Source organism: Molothrus aeneus, chromosome 12 (genome assembly GCF_037042795.1).
Source record: "Molothrus aeneus isolate 106 chromosome 12, BPBGC_Maene_1.0, whole genome shotgun sequence".
Classification (NCBI taxonomy): Eukaryota; Metazoa; Chordata; class Aves; order Passeriformes; family Icteridae; genus Molothrus; species Molothrus aeneus.
Window position 1 is genome coordinate 20434595 of NC_089657.1, and position 18786 is coordinate 20453380.

Sequence of the window (18786 nt, forward strand, 5' to 3'; positions counted from 1 at the left end):
ATTGTATTTAGGAGGCTTCTTTTCACTCTGTTCAGTATTGAACATTACTTCCTAAAGAATTAACTTTCCTCCATGAATCAAGTCCATGGAGTTGTGCTGGTCATAACTTTAACAGATGATGGTGAGGAAAAGTAATTAGCCTTCAGTCAGAAATGGTTACACTGTGTGAGGCAGTGGTGCTTTACACTGCATGCACTGTAAATTTAAGTCATTTTCGCATTGCTGGGAATTCATGAAGCTCTGAACTCAGGTTTCCATGTTCTCTCAGGTTCCTGAAATGTTAACTCTTGGGTTGTGGTGCCAGTCAGTTCCTGTGCTGACAGTGGGAATTAGAAGTCATTGAGGAGTCACTGAGCTGCTGCACAGGAATGAGATCTGCTCCAATTGCATGGATTCAGTGCAAGTGTCACATTACTGTGATTCCATCCCTGGCTCCAGGGGCTGCACACAGCAATCGTGCAGGGGATGCTGCAGCACAGACACAGCATGGGCAGGTGCTGCCAGCAGGATAGGGATCTGCTCTCCAGCAGGATAAAGGATCTGCTCTCCAGCAGGATAAAGGATCTGCTCTGAAACAGGACAAGGGATCTGCTCTGAGGCAGGATAGGGATCTGCTCTGAGAGAGGACAAGGGATCTGCTCTGAAACAGGACAAGGGATCTGCTCTGAGACAGGACAAGGGATCTGCTCTGAGGCAGGATAGGGATCTGCTCTGAAACAGGATAAGGGATCTGCTCTCCAGCAGGATAAAGGATCTGCTCTGAGACAGGACAAGGGATCTGCTCTGAGACAGGACAAGGGATCTGCTCTGAGACAGGATAGGGATCTGCTCTGAAACAGGATAAGGGATCTGCTCTCCAGCAGGATAAAGGATCTGCTCTGAAACAGGACAAGGGATCTGCTCTCCAGCAGGATAAAGGATCTGCTCTGAAACAGGACAAGGGATCTGCTCTCCAGCAGGATAAAGGATCTGCTCTGAGACAGGATAAAGGATCTGCTCTGAAACAGGACAAGGGATCTGCTCTCCAGCAGGATAAAGGATCTGCTCTGAGACAGGATAAAGGATCTGCTCTTCCCCAGTACCTGTGGAACACGAGCTCAGGGTTCATGGCACTTGGAGGGCACTCTGAGCTCTGGTCCTGACTGAAAGCAGAACCTCTGCTGAGTCAGCGAGTGGATGTGCACAGAGGTTTGGGGCTGAAAAAGGCAGACTGGGTGAGAAATGTAGCATCAGTAGTGGTGGCCTTGCTGGATTGCTGGATTGTTGTTTTGTGTCCTAACTTGGAGGGAAAAGGATTTTTTTATATTTTGGTTTTGGGTTTGTTGTTTTTTTTTTTGTTTGTTTGTTTTGTTTTGTTTTTTGTTTGTGGTTGTTTTTTTTTTTTTGTTGGAGATTTTCTGAAGAGATGTGGGAAAAGAGATAGGGTTTGAGGGGGAGATAAGGAAAAGGGTCAAGAAAAATAGGGGTAATGTGTGCAGGTAGGAAAGGGAGAAGACTAAGGGACTCTAGAGAGGAAAAGCAGTACTGAAACAGGAAAACCTTCAAGGGTGAGAGCTACAGGACTCCAGCTGGACACAGATGAGACTGTTAGTGCTGTAAGGCTGCTATAGTTACTCCTGTCTGTCCCAGCAGCTGGGTCACTGCTGCTTTTGTCACTATGAGGCCATCCCTGTGTGACAGCCCTGCCTCTGGCCCTGCAATATGCCTCACACAGGAAGATTGAAGAGAGGGGTCCTAACCTGGAAGATGTGGATGGCACTTTTCTGTTATTGAAAATGGAATATTCATATTTTTTATGAGAGCTTTTCTAACAAATTGCCTAGAAAGCTTGTGATCCCAATGGGGTTTATACTGGCTTTTGTCAGATAGCCAATCTTTCACTATAATGTGGTTGCAGCACATTTTACTTGAGTTTATAAACAAACAACTCCTCCCTAAAAGCAGCCTTGCCAATACACTCTGTTGGTGGTCCTCACCCTTGCAGAAGGGAGTGCAGCTCCCAGCTCTTGTCCCACAGCTCTGGAGCTGCCCCTGCCTGGCAACTTCAGCCTTTAACTGTGCTGCTGTTACAGAAAACCTTCTCCCATGACCTTGTGCTGAGCATCAGAGCCACAAAGCTCAGAAAGCTTTGTCTTATCTATGGGAAGGAGTGGAAAATCCTTCAAACCAAAATGTATCTTAGATATCTACAGCTTGTGCTGGTTGGGTCAGTGGCCTTCCAGAGCATTAATATGTTGAAAATGTTGAGATTTTACTTCAAGTTGTTATAAGGAGTCACCTGTCTGATGTGAGACGGGTTTTGGGCTTTTGTTTTGGTTTGCAGACACCACAGGGATATGTGTTGATACACTGCCATCACCATTTACACCTCACCTTCCCTCCACTCCTTGTGAGCTGTGTTTCCAGCTCTGTAGTGGAGGGGAGCAGTCAGTCCCTCACCTCTCCCCACTGTGTGGCTGTGTTCCATGTGCAAGCTGATGTCTTGCAGCGATTGGGAAACAGCTGACAGTTCAGCACCAGTGTTTGTTGGCTGGGAGAAGCTGAAGTTTAAAGGTGACCCTGTCCCCTGATGAGGAAAGCTTCATTCCTTGCAGGGAGGGGTCTGGCTGGTGCCCAGAACATGCTCTCCTGTCCCATGGCACCCCACATGTGTCCCCCAGTGCTTCCCACTGGGCTCTGGGCAGTTCAGGAGTGATGGGGCAGGGAGGCTGGGGCAGCTCCTGGCTGTCAGGGACAGCCCATGGTGCCAGAGCTCGCCTGCAGTGCAGCACTTTCCTCCCTGAAGTCTCAAAGGGTTTGAGTTTTTCTGAGGTAAGAGCGGATTTCCCCTGGCAGGGGTTGGATTTTGAGATGAGGCTCAGTTGGTGTAAATGTGACCTGGAGCCTGGTAAGGAGGATACTTCCCAGAGGAATTCTTGTCCTTTCCTGCCTCCAGGGTCCCATTTGGGATGTGCAGGATGTGCTGCTGGCTTTGTCAGAGCCAGTTCTCAGGACAAGAGGACTTTTGGGAGGTTAATAGGAAGAAACTGCATCTGAGGAGGAAAATGAGGGGATGCCACTGGCACTTTACTGAGATCTATGGGTTTGCTTGTCAGTGCTCCCCAGTGTTGTATCTTGCCTTTAAAGATCCATTTCACATCCATTTGTGGTTGCAGACACAGCAGAGAAAGGTGTAACTGCTGAACCCAAGTAAAAACAAAATAGATCTCGGCAGCAAGAAGTCAAAATTGTAACAATTGCTGGAGAGAGCAAATAGTATGCAGGGTCCTGCTTCTATGGAGTAGTTTAAAACAGACCTCTTTCTATGGAGTAATTTAGGAAAGACCTTTCTTGTGTTACTGAATTAAATTCTGAGAAAAATGTGAAGTATTCTGGCCTTCCTCAGTGTTGTGCTTGTGTGTGTGGGTGTGCAAAACTTGGTGGTGCTCCAAACCCTCTCAGGCACCCAGAGCCCAGTGTTCCAACCACTTCTATCCCTTCTCCTGGCTGATGACTCAGCAAGTTATTGTCTTTTTCCAGCAATGTCCAGACTTGTCTCCCTTTAAGTATCCAGACACTTTGTTCTTTTCTTGTTGCTGCGTCACCACAAAGGGCCTCATATGGATCTTATTTTCAACAGCCCCTGGGCAGCACTAAGGCTTTATTCTCATCACGAGCTGTTTCTAACCTGGGTAAAAACCTTCAAAATTCAGCCATCCTGATATTTTGAACATTCACTTATAATTTGCACAAGTGCTGTGTGGGAATGGATGTTTCTGGCGTGTGGTTAAATATTGAAAAAGAGAGAAACTGAGAAGTGCACTCTACTTATTTACACACAAGTAATAAAGACTGGGGTTTTTTGGAAAAGCATTGATGAAGTGGTATGTGAAGTTCTGCCTCTTTTCATATTTTCCTTTACTCTGTTTTAGGTGTCTCTTGCAGAAAGTAACAGTAATGAGTCTTTGTGGGAGAGATGAAGACTCCTCCACCCTTCATTAGAATTTGCTGCCTTATCCCAAATGCTCCAAAACACATTTAAATCACATAGTTGGAGCTTTTCACAAGTCAGTGCCTTTTCTGTCTCTTCATCTCTGATTCCAAACTGGAATGTGATTGGGAATGTAAATTCCTTTACAAGTGGCTGCAGCCTGTGTTGTCCAAGTAGGAAATGTGAGCCAGAGTGCACTGCAGGAGATGGAGCTGCAGCTGTGGTTTAGCTTGTGGCTCTAAATTTTAAGTTGTGCATGTGGGGTGTGGAACCTGCCCCAGAGCAGATTTGTCTGTCTCTGGCTGCTCAGGAGCAGCAGGAGGAATGTGAGCAGAGCCCGATGCCAGCTGTGTCCTTGCAGCCGTGCTTGTGTTGGCTGCAGTGGTGGGAGAGGGACTGGGGCTGTCCCTGCAGCTGGAACAGCTTCTGTAGAGACAGATACAGGCTGAAATACTGATCCATAACAGGCTGAAATGCTGATCTGTCCACAGCATCCTCCTGATTGTTTCATGCTTTGTACATGCAGCTGTTGCTTGTTGGCTGTTCCCTGTAGGAATCGCTGTCCCACCCGTTCTTGCTGTGCCTCGGCGGGGCTGGGGCCAGCAGTGGCCATCAGCACTGCCTGAGCTCCATCAGTGCTGCTGCACTAAGGACTGGCCTAAATATTAATATGTTTGTATTTACTCTGTGTATAAACAACCCCAGGCTGAACTGGAGTTGCTCAGCCTGGAGAAAAGGACGCTCAGGAAGACCCTTCTGTTTCTCCACAATTCCATGACAGGAGGGGTTGGGCTCTGTTCCCAGGGAGCAAGGGACAGGACAAGGGGAAATGGCCTCAAGCTGTGCCAGGGAGGTTTGGATTGGATATTAGGGAAAAATTTCTTGATGGAGAGTGTTGTCAGGCATTGGAAAATGCTGCCCAGGGCAGTGGTGGAATCCCTGTCCATGGAAGTGTTCCAAAACAGGTGTGGATGCAGCACATGGGACATGGTTTAGTGGTGGCGGAGCTGGCCTGATGGCTGGACTTGATCTCAGGTCTTTCCCACAGAAACCTTAAGGATTCTGTGAATCTGCATTCAAGGGCTTTGTGCTTGAATTTCTGATAAAGGAGCAGGCAGTGCCTGTGGGCTTCCCTGGGCATGGGGTCAAACCCCAGCTTTAGGTGGAAACAGCCACTTCTGCCATAGTTTACAATTATTATCAAGTGTTGCCTTGTTTGAAAGTGACTTCAGTAGCAGTGCTGGCAGGTATTCCAGGAGTGTCCTTTATCCTGATGAACACACACCTGAGGGACTCACTACTTTTAATTAGGAAGATAGAATTGGAACAAATAGTAGGAATTTTGTGTGTGATCTGAGTGGTGTAGATCTTTCACCAGGAGAAAGGACTTTGGGAATTGAACAGTTCATGTGAATGTGTTTCTCTTGGTGTGTTCTGGGGTTACACTGAGCTGCACCCTGGGCAGTCTGAGCTGGAGGCAAAGTCTGAAGTGGGAATTAGCAAAATGGTTCACCCAATCCCTGCTGTGTGAAACCACACTAACAGCATCAAACAAGGTGCTTCATTTAGAAGTTAAAAACTCCATTTGCCTAATTTCTACCCCAAACCATTACTTTCTTAGGGAACTAAACCCCCTTCTTTCCAAACATCTGTGGCTGAGGCATGCTGCATGGCAAAGGAGAGATTTCCTGCTGTGCTTCCTGCTAGGGCTGCTAAATTCCCCTGGAACAATCTAAACATCATTATCAGCCCATTCAAATTAGTATTTCCTCCTACTTCTGTAAGGGATAAAAGGAGGTTTGTTTCCTTGCTGTTGACTTAAGTGTCCCACTGAAATTCCTTCACAATAACTGCTCTGGCGCTGGGTGCAACCTTGAGAGTTTAAACCTCCTTGGGGTTACTGGATCAAGGCAGAACCGGGAGCCATCAGCTCTTCCAGCTTGTCATTAATCCAGGAAATGCCCTGGGCCGCAATCAATACTGCTGAAATTCTTGCCCAAACCCTGATTACAAAACTTCATAAAGGAAAGCCTGAGGAAATGAGAGATCTCTTCAGAACATCATTGTCAAATAAGGAACAATGTAATTTATGATTATAAACCTGACAAGGACTAGCAAGGAATCCTGGAGGGCTCCCAAATAAGGAGATGGAGCTCTACAACAGCTCTTCTGTTCAGTTTAAGCATCCCTGCTCACTAATTAGAAACTCAGTGAAACTCAGAGGTTTCCTTCCTCTGCTATTCAGAATCCTTTTGTCAACAGCCCTCAGCCAAACAGAGCTGGAGGGCACATACTTGGTCAGGAGCACTCCTGGGGCTGTTCAGGTCACTGACTGCTGCTGTCATGTCCTTTCCTCTCTGTTCTTACCTTCTCCAGGTGTGCAGGCTGGTGCTGCAGCTGAAAGCTGTGCTGAGCAATGTAGCAGAGCAAACAAGCTGACACCAGCAGCTGAGCTGGGTCAGGGGGTGAATCTGCCCCGTTTTCAGTGGTGTTCTGAACAGAGATGAACTCGGATGAATTTTACACTTTTTCTACTTTGGGTGAATTGGTCATGAGGAAAATTAAAATCTTGGCTTCCCCCTCCTGAATGGATTTGAGACTTTGTGAACAATTTCTGGTGGGTTCTCCTGGGGGCAATGAGGCTGTGTATTTTTTAGCCTGTTCTGTGTGTGCTGAACTGGTGGAAGCAGACTGAGCACTGGGCAGGTGCTGGGGATTTTCTTTTCAGTTGCCAGAGTTACAAAACTCAAAACCCTAAAGGCTCACAACAGCAACCTGAAGGATGTTTGACCTTTGGGGTCGGCTTCATAGAGCATCCGTGAGCAGTTCCCTATCCCATGTTAGCCCTGCCAGGGTGTGCACAGTGCAGTTTGTGCCACAGCAAGTCAGATGTGGTTCAGATATAAATGTACAGTCCTCCTTCAGGCTTCCAACAAAAATACAATTCTCATGTGCTTGGTGTGAGAATGAATAATATATTTATATGGATTGCATGATTAAAGTATGTGTAGTGGTTTTAGGCAATTGGGCTTTAAAATGGCACAGTAACTTGGCTTGTCCTTGATCAGTGCTCCCAGTCCAGAACAAAGACCTTTTTCACTGCTAAACTTTTAAAATTTCAAGCAGAAACGTGTCTTAATGGATAGCTGTTCCTAACACTGCAGTGTGGGGGTGTGAATGGGTAATGGTGAAATGAATGCATTTTTTTCTGTAGATAAGGGGAACATATATACTAAATGAAGGCCTTACAAACACATCTATTTGCTTCTTTATATTTGTTTGCCTTTATATTTTTTAAGACAAAGGAATTTTGGTTTTTGTAATTTAGTTACCATTACAACCTCAGCTCAGTTTGTAATTGGTTAAGAACATCCTGGAAGTGCTTGGCTTACTCAGTGTTTGAGTTGCAGCAGTTTTAGTGATCCTGCCTGATTTTCCCAAGTGCTTTGACAGGCAATCCCTGACTACATTCCCTGATAAACACTACTCCTCCGAATTTTAACTTTAAAATTAAACAGGGCTGGTGGAAGTGCTTTGGAGAAAGGAGCCTACCTAGCCACAAAACAGATCATGCAAAGAGCTTGGTCTCCCCAAGATAAAATTCTTCAGACAGGAATTACAAGGATAATCGGAACCAGGCTTTCCAAAGCCTCAGCTCTTTTGAAAGTTAATAGTCAGCATAAATATGCTCTGTGCAATATCTGGGGAAGGAGGGTTGAGGGGGAAAATACGGCCAAGACTGGGCTGAAGGGCAAGAAACATTCTGCCTGCTCTGAGTTATCATTGTAACTGATGGAAGGATGATTGTGCATGAACTGTTCTGCTTCAAACTCCGTGGCAGAAGGATACAGCAAAATGAGACACATTCTGCAAGGCAGGCAGAGGAATTGCTTGGGTTTGTAGCTGGTGAAAAGGGTTAAAGAATTTATTTAGTTGTGTTCCCCCCCCCCCCCCCCTTCTTTCAACCTGGATCTAATAAAGGATGCTGTCATGGAAACCTTAAAGACCAAACATTGTCTAAATTATCTGGCCTCTGCCACAGGTAATACAAGTTTTGACTTACAAGGATTACCCAGAACTAAAGCCAGAGGGAGTATTAGGTTGCTATTCATTGACACTTTGAACAAAATCTGCCAAACAAGCCTGGCTGAGGCCATGTTGATGTATGTCTCCACTGTATGGTGCACAGTAAAATGAACATTCAGCTTGGGTTATCCGGTTTTCATTGTGCCTTGGGGCAGACACAGCTCTCTATGTTTTGCCAAGCAAGCCAGCATAAGGAATTTATGAAAAAAAGAATAATGTAGGAAACAGAATGTTTTCATGTTGAAATAGAAAGCAGATGCTTCCCAAAGAGTGAAGGCAATATAACAGGAACTTGTCCTGGATGAGTGGTGGGATGGATTCCCTAAGAGACGTGGGTACCTTCAGAGGATGGAGGAGAGCACAGAAAAACACTTTGCTGCATGAGGTTTAAAATGAAGGCAGGTTGCTCCAAGTGTGATGGACCTCCCTTGCACTGCTGTGGTGATGGCATGGCAGGCAGGAATTGAAGAGCATGGTGGAAAAGGATTAGGCACTGAACTGAATCCAAGAGGTGTGCGCTGAGTGCTCAGCTTAGCCTGTATTTCTTCTGCAATCTGCTTTTCCATCATTTCCAAGGAGAGAAGCCTCAAAGGCTGAGGAGAGCACGTGGGTTAATGCCCCATCCTGAGCAGCGAGCTAACTGTGGTTTGGTCATGGAAACACTCCAGCCCTGCCCTCCTTTCAGGGAGATTTAGAGTCAGACACGTCCTGAGCACTGAGGCACTTGGAGGAGCCTGCAGGAACCTGCACAGAGTAAAACCCTCTGCTCATTTATCTGGGAACAGGTCCTGGGAGAGCTTAACCAGCCCCAATGACGTAAGTGATAGCTCAGTTTGGAGTGAAAGCAGCTGGCTTTGGGGCTGTGCTTCATTCTCCCCTCCCCTGTCTTTGCCAAGATAAATGTTCTTCTCCTCTTTACCTTACTCATTAAAACGTCTTCCCAGCCATCCCAGATAAACCAAGTTGAGAACATGTTACAGTGCACACCTAGATTGTGAAATTCAAGGAGGGAGTTTAATAAAGCCTCTCAGGCTGTTGATAAGATAGGAAATGACAACCTGTTAAGGGGTAAAGCCACAGTGCTTTATTATATATTTATTTGAGCTTTAAATGGTGAAGAGATTGGAGCAGAAAAAAAGACCCACTGGAAACAGTTATTTTTTAGTATGTTAAGAACTCCCCCAAGTTGTCCTGTGAGGTTTTTGTCATTATTTTTCATAATATATTGCTTTATGTTTTCAGGCAGGTATTTGATAAGGAAGTACAACTTATTTTTCTCCAGTTCTTGTTAAGTGTATGTGCTGGGTGCAAGTGTAAATACTATAGATTTGGGGAAGATACACTTCTTTCTTTAGGTGTAGGAATGGAATAGGAAGTCCCATCATAACAGCAAGAGCTCAGCTCAGTTTTGGTGGTATGACCTTTGCCTCTCTCCCATGTGAGTGCTGATCCAGCAATTAACAGCTGGAATTAAAGCCAGCAGGGAAGAGATGTGGGTGCCTGGGGCTGGCGTGCCCTGCCCGACATCCTGATCCTCCCGGTGGTTCCTGCAGTGCTTTGCCTTTCCCTGGCTTATAGATAATTGGTGCTGGTGTTAATACCAGTTTTGAACTTCACCTCTGCCTGAAGTCAAGTGATTCTGTCCAGGCCCCTGCACTGTGTCTGCCTCACTTGGGTCTCTCTGTAGTTGAAGTTGCTGTCTGAGATTCCTCAATGTCATGGCTCCTGGAGTAATTTTAGTGGAAAGGGAATTAATTGTCCACTTGTGCGTTGGAGGCTTGGGTGGATTGGTTGGTGTGGTGGGTCAGTCCTTGCTGCTCCCATCATGTGAGGAGTCGCAGACTCACAGAACAGTTTGTGTGCAAAGGGATTTAAAGCCCACCCAGTGCCACCCCTGCCACGGCAGGGACACCTCCCACTGTCCCAGGCTGCTCCAAGCCCTGTCCAGCCTGGCCTTGGGCACTGCCAGGGATCCAAGGCAGCCACAGCTGCTCTGGGCACCTGTGCCAGCGCTTTATCAGGCTCAGTGAGGAAGTGCTGATGTCTTAAGGTTTGTCTGTCTTTCTACTGAGACACAAGAACCGCTTAGAAGGGAATGATGGATAAAGCTGCTGACAGCTCAGTCAGGAGTGCTGGCTCCAAGAATGGGCATTTGCATAACAGGAGTTATTCAATCGATGCAAATGCTCTGCAGAGCTGCAGACCCGAAGTGAGAATGGGAGGAAGCAAATTGGAGATGTTAAAGGTGTGAAATGGTCTGAGTGGAAATTCAGGTGAAGCTGAAATCAGGAAAACTTCAGTATCAAGAAAGCTCTGGCAAGAAACTGAGATACTCTATCCCTTCTTGACCTTCTAGAGCTGGCTGATGATTTATCACTCTGGAAACATAATTTGTGAACACTGGGAAGGAAAAAGGGGAGGAAAGTTTATGAAAATCCACTTTGTCTCCTTTGCTCCTTTAACAAACTTAAGGTTCACTGTCACAGTGGCAGGAAATAATTTAGTAGCCTTTAACTGTGTGTTTTTCTCAGTTTGAACTTCAACTAAACTTTTTAAAATACACCCACCTAGAGCAGATTTTTGTAGCTGAAATTCTTAACCTGTAAAAGCTGTGTAGATTTTGTGTGACCATGGAAAACCTGGATGTGTCCCTGGGTCAGCCTGAGGCCATCTGGCTGCTGCTCAGGGTTGGATCAGGCACTGAGACAACTTTAAAGCACAGACAGGGAAGGGTTAAAACTCTCGGAGGGAGAAGTGTTATTTAAAATATTTGAATTAACTTCTAAGTGTCTTTAAAAGACAATACACCAGTTTTTGTGATCAGGCCAAAAAGTTCTGTAGTTCATGTCTTGAGACTGATGCAGAGTGATAATTGCAGGAGGTGAGTTTCTGAATTGCAAACAAGTGAGGAAACTGCTGCTGTTTTCTAGTGCAGCCTTCACTTTTTTTCCTTAGTGAAGACATCTATAAATAGCAAATTATCTATTAGCAGGTGGGTTGTGAAATGACTTTATCTTTAAAGATTCACACAGTATATATAAAAAACCAAACCGGGATTACAGAGTTCTCAAACAAAATTACTTTGTTTTCCATAAGCAGATGCAAATCTGTTTCTAAATCTGCTTATATCATGGAAGCCCCAAATAAACAAAGCTCTGTTTGATTGTTTTTGTATTTCAAAGTCTGTTACACACAGAGCTGAAAATCTCTATCCAGCATAGAAGCTCTGTGATCCCCAGTCCTGTGCATGTATTTAGTTGTATATATTTGTTCTCCCTAATGGAGAATTAAAATATCATAAATCTATGCTAATGTCTGTGAGTCCTATTATGAGTTATTCCAGGTTCTTTTAAATTCCTGATGAAGATAAAAAGCAGTAGGTTGTTTACTTTATGATAACTTCATTCTGGGTTTAATTATTCATAAGATCACAGCAAAGGCAATATATTTTGCAAATATGACTGTTTAATAGAATGGCACTTCAGTAGAGCAAGCTGATATTGAATCTTCAGTGAGGAATGAGTAACTCACTTTTAGTTGAATTATAAATCATGTAGATTACTGCAATGTAGATAGTTAAATTCTGCTCTATTCTCATGTTCCAGCAAGAGCAACAAATGTATTTCAGCACTTGGTAAAATGAATGGAGTTTCCGCCGAGGGGGTGAATTAGAACTATGTTAAAATTTCACTGTTTTATAGCAATGTGTGGTAATTATCTAGTACTGGATATATTTCCTGCCAGTTTAACTGCATAGATCAACCCTCCAATGTCACAGAGCAACTCTTACACCTAATAGAGCTCTCAGAACTCAAGTATATTTTAAAGCTGTTAATGTGTTGTATAAAATGAGACCATTGCATAGCCTGGGGACCATGTGCAGATTGTTGTGGTGCCACTGCCCCATGTGTGAGCAGGAGCTGGGCAGGTGGGGAGACACAAATGGCTTTGGTCATTAACCCCCTGCACCTGCAGGTCTGGTTTGGGCTGTTCCTCCCCCAAGGCTGGAAGAGAACAAAGTGCCCCAAGTCTATGCAGTAGGTGTAGAGGATCCAGCAAATCCCATTTCACTGCAACTGCACATTTACATCTTGGGTGCAAAACCACAGAATCAAATGTGGGAGCTAGAGCAGCATTCTCCATGTCCATCTCTCTTACTGCATCTTAGTGCCAGTGTAACAGTCTGAGTTATGGCTCCCAGACCCTTTTCACTGTATTTTTAAGCCAGCTGAACCATGCAAGGCTGGGGCACTCTATGCTAACCCAGTCTGTGTAGTGAGAGCACTGTTACAGCAGCATAATGACTAAATCAACTTGCACCAAATGGCCAAGCATGATTTTTCAAGGATTTTGCTCAGAGTTGTCAAACATAGAATGTCCTTCAAACCATTTATGTAATTTATAACATTTAAAAGTCTTAATTTCCTTCTGTTTTTCCTCCCTGAAGGACGTCACCAGGTGATCAGTTATGTCAAGATGTTTTAGGTATCAGTTGTCTCTTTATTTTTTTTCCTCATAACAAAATGTGGAAATAAAGGGAAAAATGAAAAATCTCACCCTGAACAATCGTTATTTTTAAGATTTTCTCAATTAAGAAGCAGAGTTAAACCAAATCCATTCCCTACAAAATAATCTAAAAAAATCTGTGTGTATGCTTTGTACAGGTTCCACAAAGGAGTTGATTGAGAGCTGCTGTGGAGCTGGCCAGCAGTGGGCTATAGACAACGGGGAGTGCACAGAAATCCCTGTAAGTGGCATGGATGGTGATATTTGCAGGTACGTAAGGTAAAACTGAACATTTTTGGTAAGCATAAAGAGTGGCCCTTGAAAAGAAATCAAATGTACTTCATGGGATGTCCAGGAGACTGGAAACAGTGTCATTCATTGTCTGAATTATTTGTGGGCTGGCAATATTCATGGCTAATTAGAAGCCAGGATTTCCCCCTCCATTTGCCCAAATCTAATCTAGACGAAAGCTTTTTAAGGTTTCTTTTTGTCTGTCCCATGAGCAGAACACAGATTTTTATTTCCCATTTTCCGCCCGTCTGTGGAGTTGCAGTTCAGTGGGAGGGCAGAGCTGGCAAGTGCTGAGTGCAGTGATTATCTGTGTGTTAGGGGATGTGTTCATTGCTCTGTGAGTGCCCCTGGTTCTGCTGAGTGGGACCATACCCTGATCCTGCTGCTGGTGTCAGCAGCACCTGCTCTGAGAGGGAGCCAGGTTCCCTCTGCACAGCAGGAGGACAGGGATGGGTGCAGGTAACCTGGACCAGCTGCAGTTCATCCCTCTCCCTGCCCACGAGCCTGGAGCAGCCCTTGGGGAGGTGGAGACAAACTCACTCCAGACTCACATTTTCGAAGACTGATCCCATCATTTAGAGCATTGAAAAACTTTGGCATAATTCCTTTTATCAAATTTAGTATCATTGCACCTTTCTGAAGTTACTGGGAGATTGAAGTCCTTCCTGCTGGGATCTGGCTGACATAACTGACACGTCCCAATTGTCTGTGAAGTAAAGGCAGATTAAAAATCCCAGCCTCGGCCTAAGTAAGTGCAAATCCAGTACATGAATGAGTTGCACCTGCACATCTGAGGCTGGCTGTAGATGAAAAAGCCAGATCCTAAATATTTCAGTCCCTGTGAACCTACTGGGATTAAAAGGAATAAGACATCAGGGGTTGAATTGTCTTACTTGTAAAATTTCAGTTGTGTCCCTGTTTTAAAGATTTAAGCCTGCCCATAAATATTACGTCTAAAGAAAATGTTTTATGTAAAAAAGTATTCAGGTATGTGGCCTCAGAGCCTGGAAAGCAAGGACAAAATCTTGCTGCTGGCACTGGGAGCTGTGCCAGTGAGGAGAGCTGGTGACCCTGCCCCTCTCCAGCCCCAGGGCACTACCTGTGCTGGAACCCTGCAATTCCTGCAGCTCCCAGGAGTCTGCTCCAGCTCAAATCACTGCCCAAAGATTGTAAAATCCCGGTCTGGTTTGGGTTGGAAGGACTGGAAGCTCATCCACCCCCTGCCATGGGCAGGGACACCTTCCACTATCCCAGGCTGCTTGAAGCCCTGTCCAGCCTGGACTTGGACACTTCCAGGGATCCAGGGGATAGATACAAAGTAGATACTCATTAAAAAAATCAGTTCCTGTTCTGCCAGGATAGTTCTCTGCAGCACATGTTTAGGCCTTCCGAGTGGGGTAGTTGAGGTGGCACTGTGACATTTGCAGGGGTGTCAGAGAGCCCTGTCCCTGGGCTGTGTGACAGTGGTGCCTGTCCCTGGGCTGTGTGACAGTGTCCCTGGGCTGTGTGACAGTGGTGCCTGGCCCTGGGCTGTGTGACAGTGTCCCTGGGCTGTGTGACAGTGTCCCTGGGCTGTGTGACAGTGCCTGTCCCTGGGCTGTGTGACAGTGTCCCTGGGCTGTGTGACAGTGTCCTGGGCTGTGTGACAGTGCCCTGGGCTGTGTGACAGTGGTGCCTGTCCCTGGGCTGTGTGACAGTGTCCTGGGCTGTGTGACAGTGCCCTGGGCTGTGTGACAGTGGTGCCTGTCCCTGGGCTGTGTGACAGTGTCCCTGGGCTGTGTGACAGTGTCCTGGGCTGTGTGACAGTGGTGCCTGTCCCTGGGCTGTGTGACAGTGTCCTGGGCTGTGTGACAGTGGTGCCTGTCCCTGGGCTGTGTGACAGTGTCCCTGGGCTGTGTGACAGTGCCTGTCCCTGGGCTGTGTGACAGTGGTGCCTGTCCCTGGGCTGTGTGACAGTGTGCCTGGGCTGTGTGACAGTGTGCCTGGGCTGTGTGACAGTGGTGCCTGTCCCTGGGCTGTGTGACAGTGTGCCTGGGCTGTGTGACAGTGTGCCTGGGCTGTGTGACAGTGTCCCTGGGCTGTGTGACAGTGCCCTGGGCTGTGTGACAGTGGTGCCTGTCCCTGGGCTGTGTGACAGTGTCCCTGGGCTGTGTGACAGTGCCCTGGGCTGTGTGACAGTGGTGCCTGTCCCTGGGCTGTGTGACAGTGTCCCTGGGCTGTGTGACAGTGTCCTGGGCTGTGTGACAGTGTCCCTGGCCCTTGCAGGATTGCCCAGAAGCAGTGCTGCGTGTCCACGGTGAGGGAGAACAGCTGCCTGGCCGGGATGGTGGCCGCCAAGGAGGGGGACACGTGTGGCCCCGAGGACAGCGACCCCTGCGCGGGCTCCTCCTACAAGGTGAGCTCCTCTGTGGGTGTGTAAGGTCCTCCTGCCTCAGCAGGGATCTGTTCCTGCATTCCTGTGGGGCACAGAAAAGATGAACTTGCAGGAATGTGGCAGTGAAATGGTGCTGTTTGCATTTCAGTTTGCAGCCCCTTTTAAAACTTTGCAGTAATGTTGAATTAATTTCCATCTCCATTTTGTAGACCTAACTGGCTGTATTGCTTTTGCTTCCTCGCTTTGGAAGTAGGTGAAAAGTCCATTTTAGTTTTTATATCTATAGCGTAGAAGAATTTAGAAAATGATGGGGCAAAACTTAATTGAAGCTATAATGTGAAACCCATTACTGGGCACTTTGCTTGGCTCCAGTGTTGAATTGTAGCCCCCTTTCCCAGTTCTGCACAATGCTGGACTAGATGAACAAGCATTTAGATGATGATGGAAGCTTTTGTTCATAAATAAAGGCAAAGTGTTAATGGACAGCACAAATCACAAATCCTGAGCCACAGCCTCTGCTTAGATAAATGAGATTTGCTTTATGAGAACCAGTGGAGCCAAACCAATTTAAACCAGTTTGAAGATTCAGCAGCTCACTTGTCCTGTTTTCACCAGAACAGTGCCTTTCAGAATTCATTTCCCTCTGATCATAATTTACATAGCTATAGCTCAGCTTAAGTGCAGCTTCCTGGGCTCAGCAGGAACCCGATTAGTTCTATCTTTTCTTTTACATCGCAGATTCTCCAAGATAATTGTTCCCTGGAAAAGCAGGGAATGTGGACATCCACTGCAGGGTTTAAGGGTTAATTAGCTGTGCTGATTTGTCATCTTCAGAACCATTGCTAATTTGGGTCTGAAGTCTGTCATTAGAGTAAAAGGAGAATTTGTGCATTCAGGAGAAGACATTAATATGTCTGAAATGTGACAGAACTGTTATTCTTAGGTTTTCACCAGGGGTTGTTTGCATGCCAGGCAGAGCCAGGCTGTGGAGTCAACCTGATTACACATGCCATTCCTCAGGCAGAGGTGGGGAGGGAGAGCTCCATCATTCCTGGCTGAGCTGAAACCAGTGACAAAATACTCTCGTGGAATGGTTCCTCATGCCAGTTCCAGTAGGATTTTTCTTTTAAGATAAACCATCTGAGACAGTAAAATTACTGAACAGCTTTGCTCACCTATTTAGCTCGTTTAGCTCTTGAGTCATTGCAGTTACTGCTTGAAAAAAATCAATAAATATTGAGACTGTTGAGACTTCGTATTACGTTAACATTGCAGTATGTACTGCTGTAATACAAAATAATCCAGCTTTGTACTGCTTTTTAATGCTTTGTATTACAAGAAAGGTTTTCTAATTTTATTGTAGTTAAACATTGTTTCAGAGGGGATCTGGCAGAAGATGCTGACAGTCCATAGTGGTGTTTCCCCTGATCTGTCTGCTCGTAGGAAATCCTGCGGCATAAATCAAAAAAGTTTGTCTGGAACGTGGAAAGGTTCATTAATTGCCTCAAAACCCAGCAAGATATTTACTCTGTCTTGCCAAAAGCCAGGGTTTTATCTCCAGGTTACAAACATTTGCAGGTCTTCAGGCGTTTTAGATGTTTTCACCTTTTGCTTCAAGGTGAATGTGGCAGTGCTGGTTTTTCAGATCCAGGAGTTCAGCCTGTGCTAAATCAACCTAATCTTTGGGTGCTTTAATTGTTATTTACTCTTTACACCAAAAGCACAGGCTTAGGGATTTTTCCTAGTGGATGGAGACTCCACCATGGTAAATCCAATTATGCAGAATTCCAGCTAATAGTTTTGAGGGGAATGCAGAAAGCTGTGAACCAAAGAATGGTTCTCAAGGTGGGTTCCTCAATTGCAAGCTTATTTGCTATTAAATCAGTTATAGAATTCCTGGGAAGTTCGAAAAGCAGCTTACAGAAAGTCGAGGCATTCCAATTTTTTCATTTTAGAAGGAACTTTTCAGAGAACAAGTTTTTCCACTGGAAAATGAGACAGTTTTGTTCACCTGGAAAATATGTCTGCCTAAAGATGTATGACTGATTTAATACTCTCTGTCATGCCTGCACATGGGATAAATTGTTAATCAAAGTATGACTGAAAGATGCTGGGGTCTTCAAGTCATATATTGCACATTTTACAGTAATTCAGTAAAAACATGTATTATCTTGAACTTCTGTTTTGCATATTGAAGGTGACAAAACTGAGCTAAAACAAAAGACAAACAAAGAGAATTTGTTTTCATAAAATTCAAATTTGAGGGTTCTGGATTTGGGGAGGATGGCAAGAGGAATTTTCTCTTTTCTAGCATGACCACAATTCATTATTGCTAGGGGTTTTGGTTTTTGGTTTGTTGTTTTTTTTTTTTTTTAATATTCATTTGAAAAGATAATTTAAGCCTATTTAGTGTGCAAAATAATTCATCCTCTTCAAGGCTTATAGTGTAAATAATTTTTCACAAATGTATTTGGGCATGTGAAGGGAGCTCCTTATGGCTGTGCATATTTGCAGATGTGAGTAATGTCTGCTGTTTATGGTGTTTGGGGATTTCTCAGATTAGGAAGCAGGGCCATAAAATGTAAGCTGCAGCCATCAGTGCTGGCTGAACATGCCAGGCTCTGCACTGAGTGTGAAGTGCTCACAAAACCCCAGTGCTGTCCTGAAAAAAGGGGCTCAGGAGAAGAGTTCCTGAGCATTGAGCTGGCAGTGGATGCATCTCCCTGCAGGAGACAGGCTCTGGATTAATGGGAATGCCCACCTAGGATTTCTAATGATGGGAAGTGATCCCTCCTCATTTCCATGCTCCTTAGAACACTGCTTCTCTTTGAGCCTTCCCAGCTCAGGGATCTCCCTCCTGGCAACTGCTCTGTCCCTGGAGCTCCTGCTGCCAGCTCAAATCCTGCCCCTCATTTCCTGTGTCTGACCCCCTTACACAGGGTGAGTGTTTGACCAGGCTGGAGTCTCCTCTCTGGGCTCAGGGAGGCTCCTCCAGTGTGGCTGCAAACTCTGAGTGAGTGGGTGACTCTCAAAGGAGCTGCAGAGGGAAAGAGACTCTGTGCTTTTCTGGCAGTGAAACATGGTATATAAATACCTAAATACATACCTAATACGCTAAAATACACGAACAAATAAATAAATAAATTAGGGGTGAGAGGACACAAATTCAAATCCACAAAGGCATCTCCAGCTCAGGTGTGACCCCTGTTGTCTCTGCAGCAGATTCAGCTCCTCAGCTTCCCAGCTTGGTTAGGTATCCACTGTGCATCCACACTGTGGACTTTTTGAGTTTGGTATCATTTATCTGATGCCCTTTTGTGGCCTGACTGTGCAGTAGATGTGTCTGGGACTGAGTAAAGCAGCACACAGGTTTTGCCTGCCACCTGCAGCAGAGCAAACTGCAAGAGGTGGGAGATGAACATGTCAGCGAGGCTGCTGTTCAGGTACTCTGAGGAAGGAAAGAAAGGCACAGAGCTCATCAAAGACAGCCTGGCCTCCCTCCAGCCAGTCCCAGCAGGATGCTGTCCAGCACAGCCAGGTAATGAAAGGTCAGAGCAGG

The 18786-nt window shown here is 45.6% G+C and overlaps 1 protein-coding gene across 1 annotated transcript in view; it reads left to right on the plus strand.

The window, feature by feature from the left end:
- FBLN2 (fibulin 2) overlaps positions 1-18786 on the plus strand; it is a 69739-nt gene that overhangs the window by 24511 nt on the left and 26442 nt on the right. Inside the window, exons 2-3 of the mRNA XM_066558106.1 lie at positions 12721-12832; positions 15119-15248. Of these exons, the coding sequence (XP_066414203.1) occupies positions 12721-12832; positions 15119-15248 (242 nt within the window). The remainder of the gene's footprint in view (positions 1-12720; positions 12833-15118; positions 15249-18786) is intronic.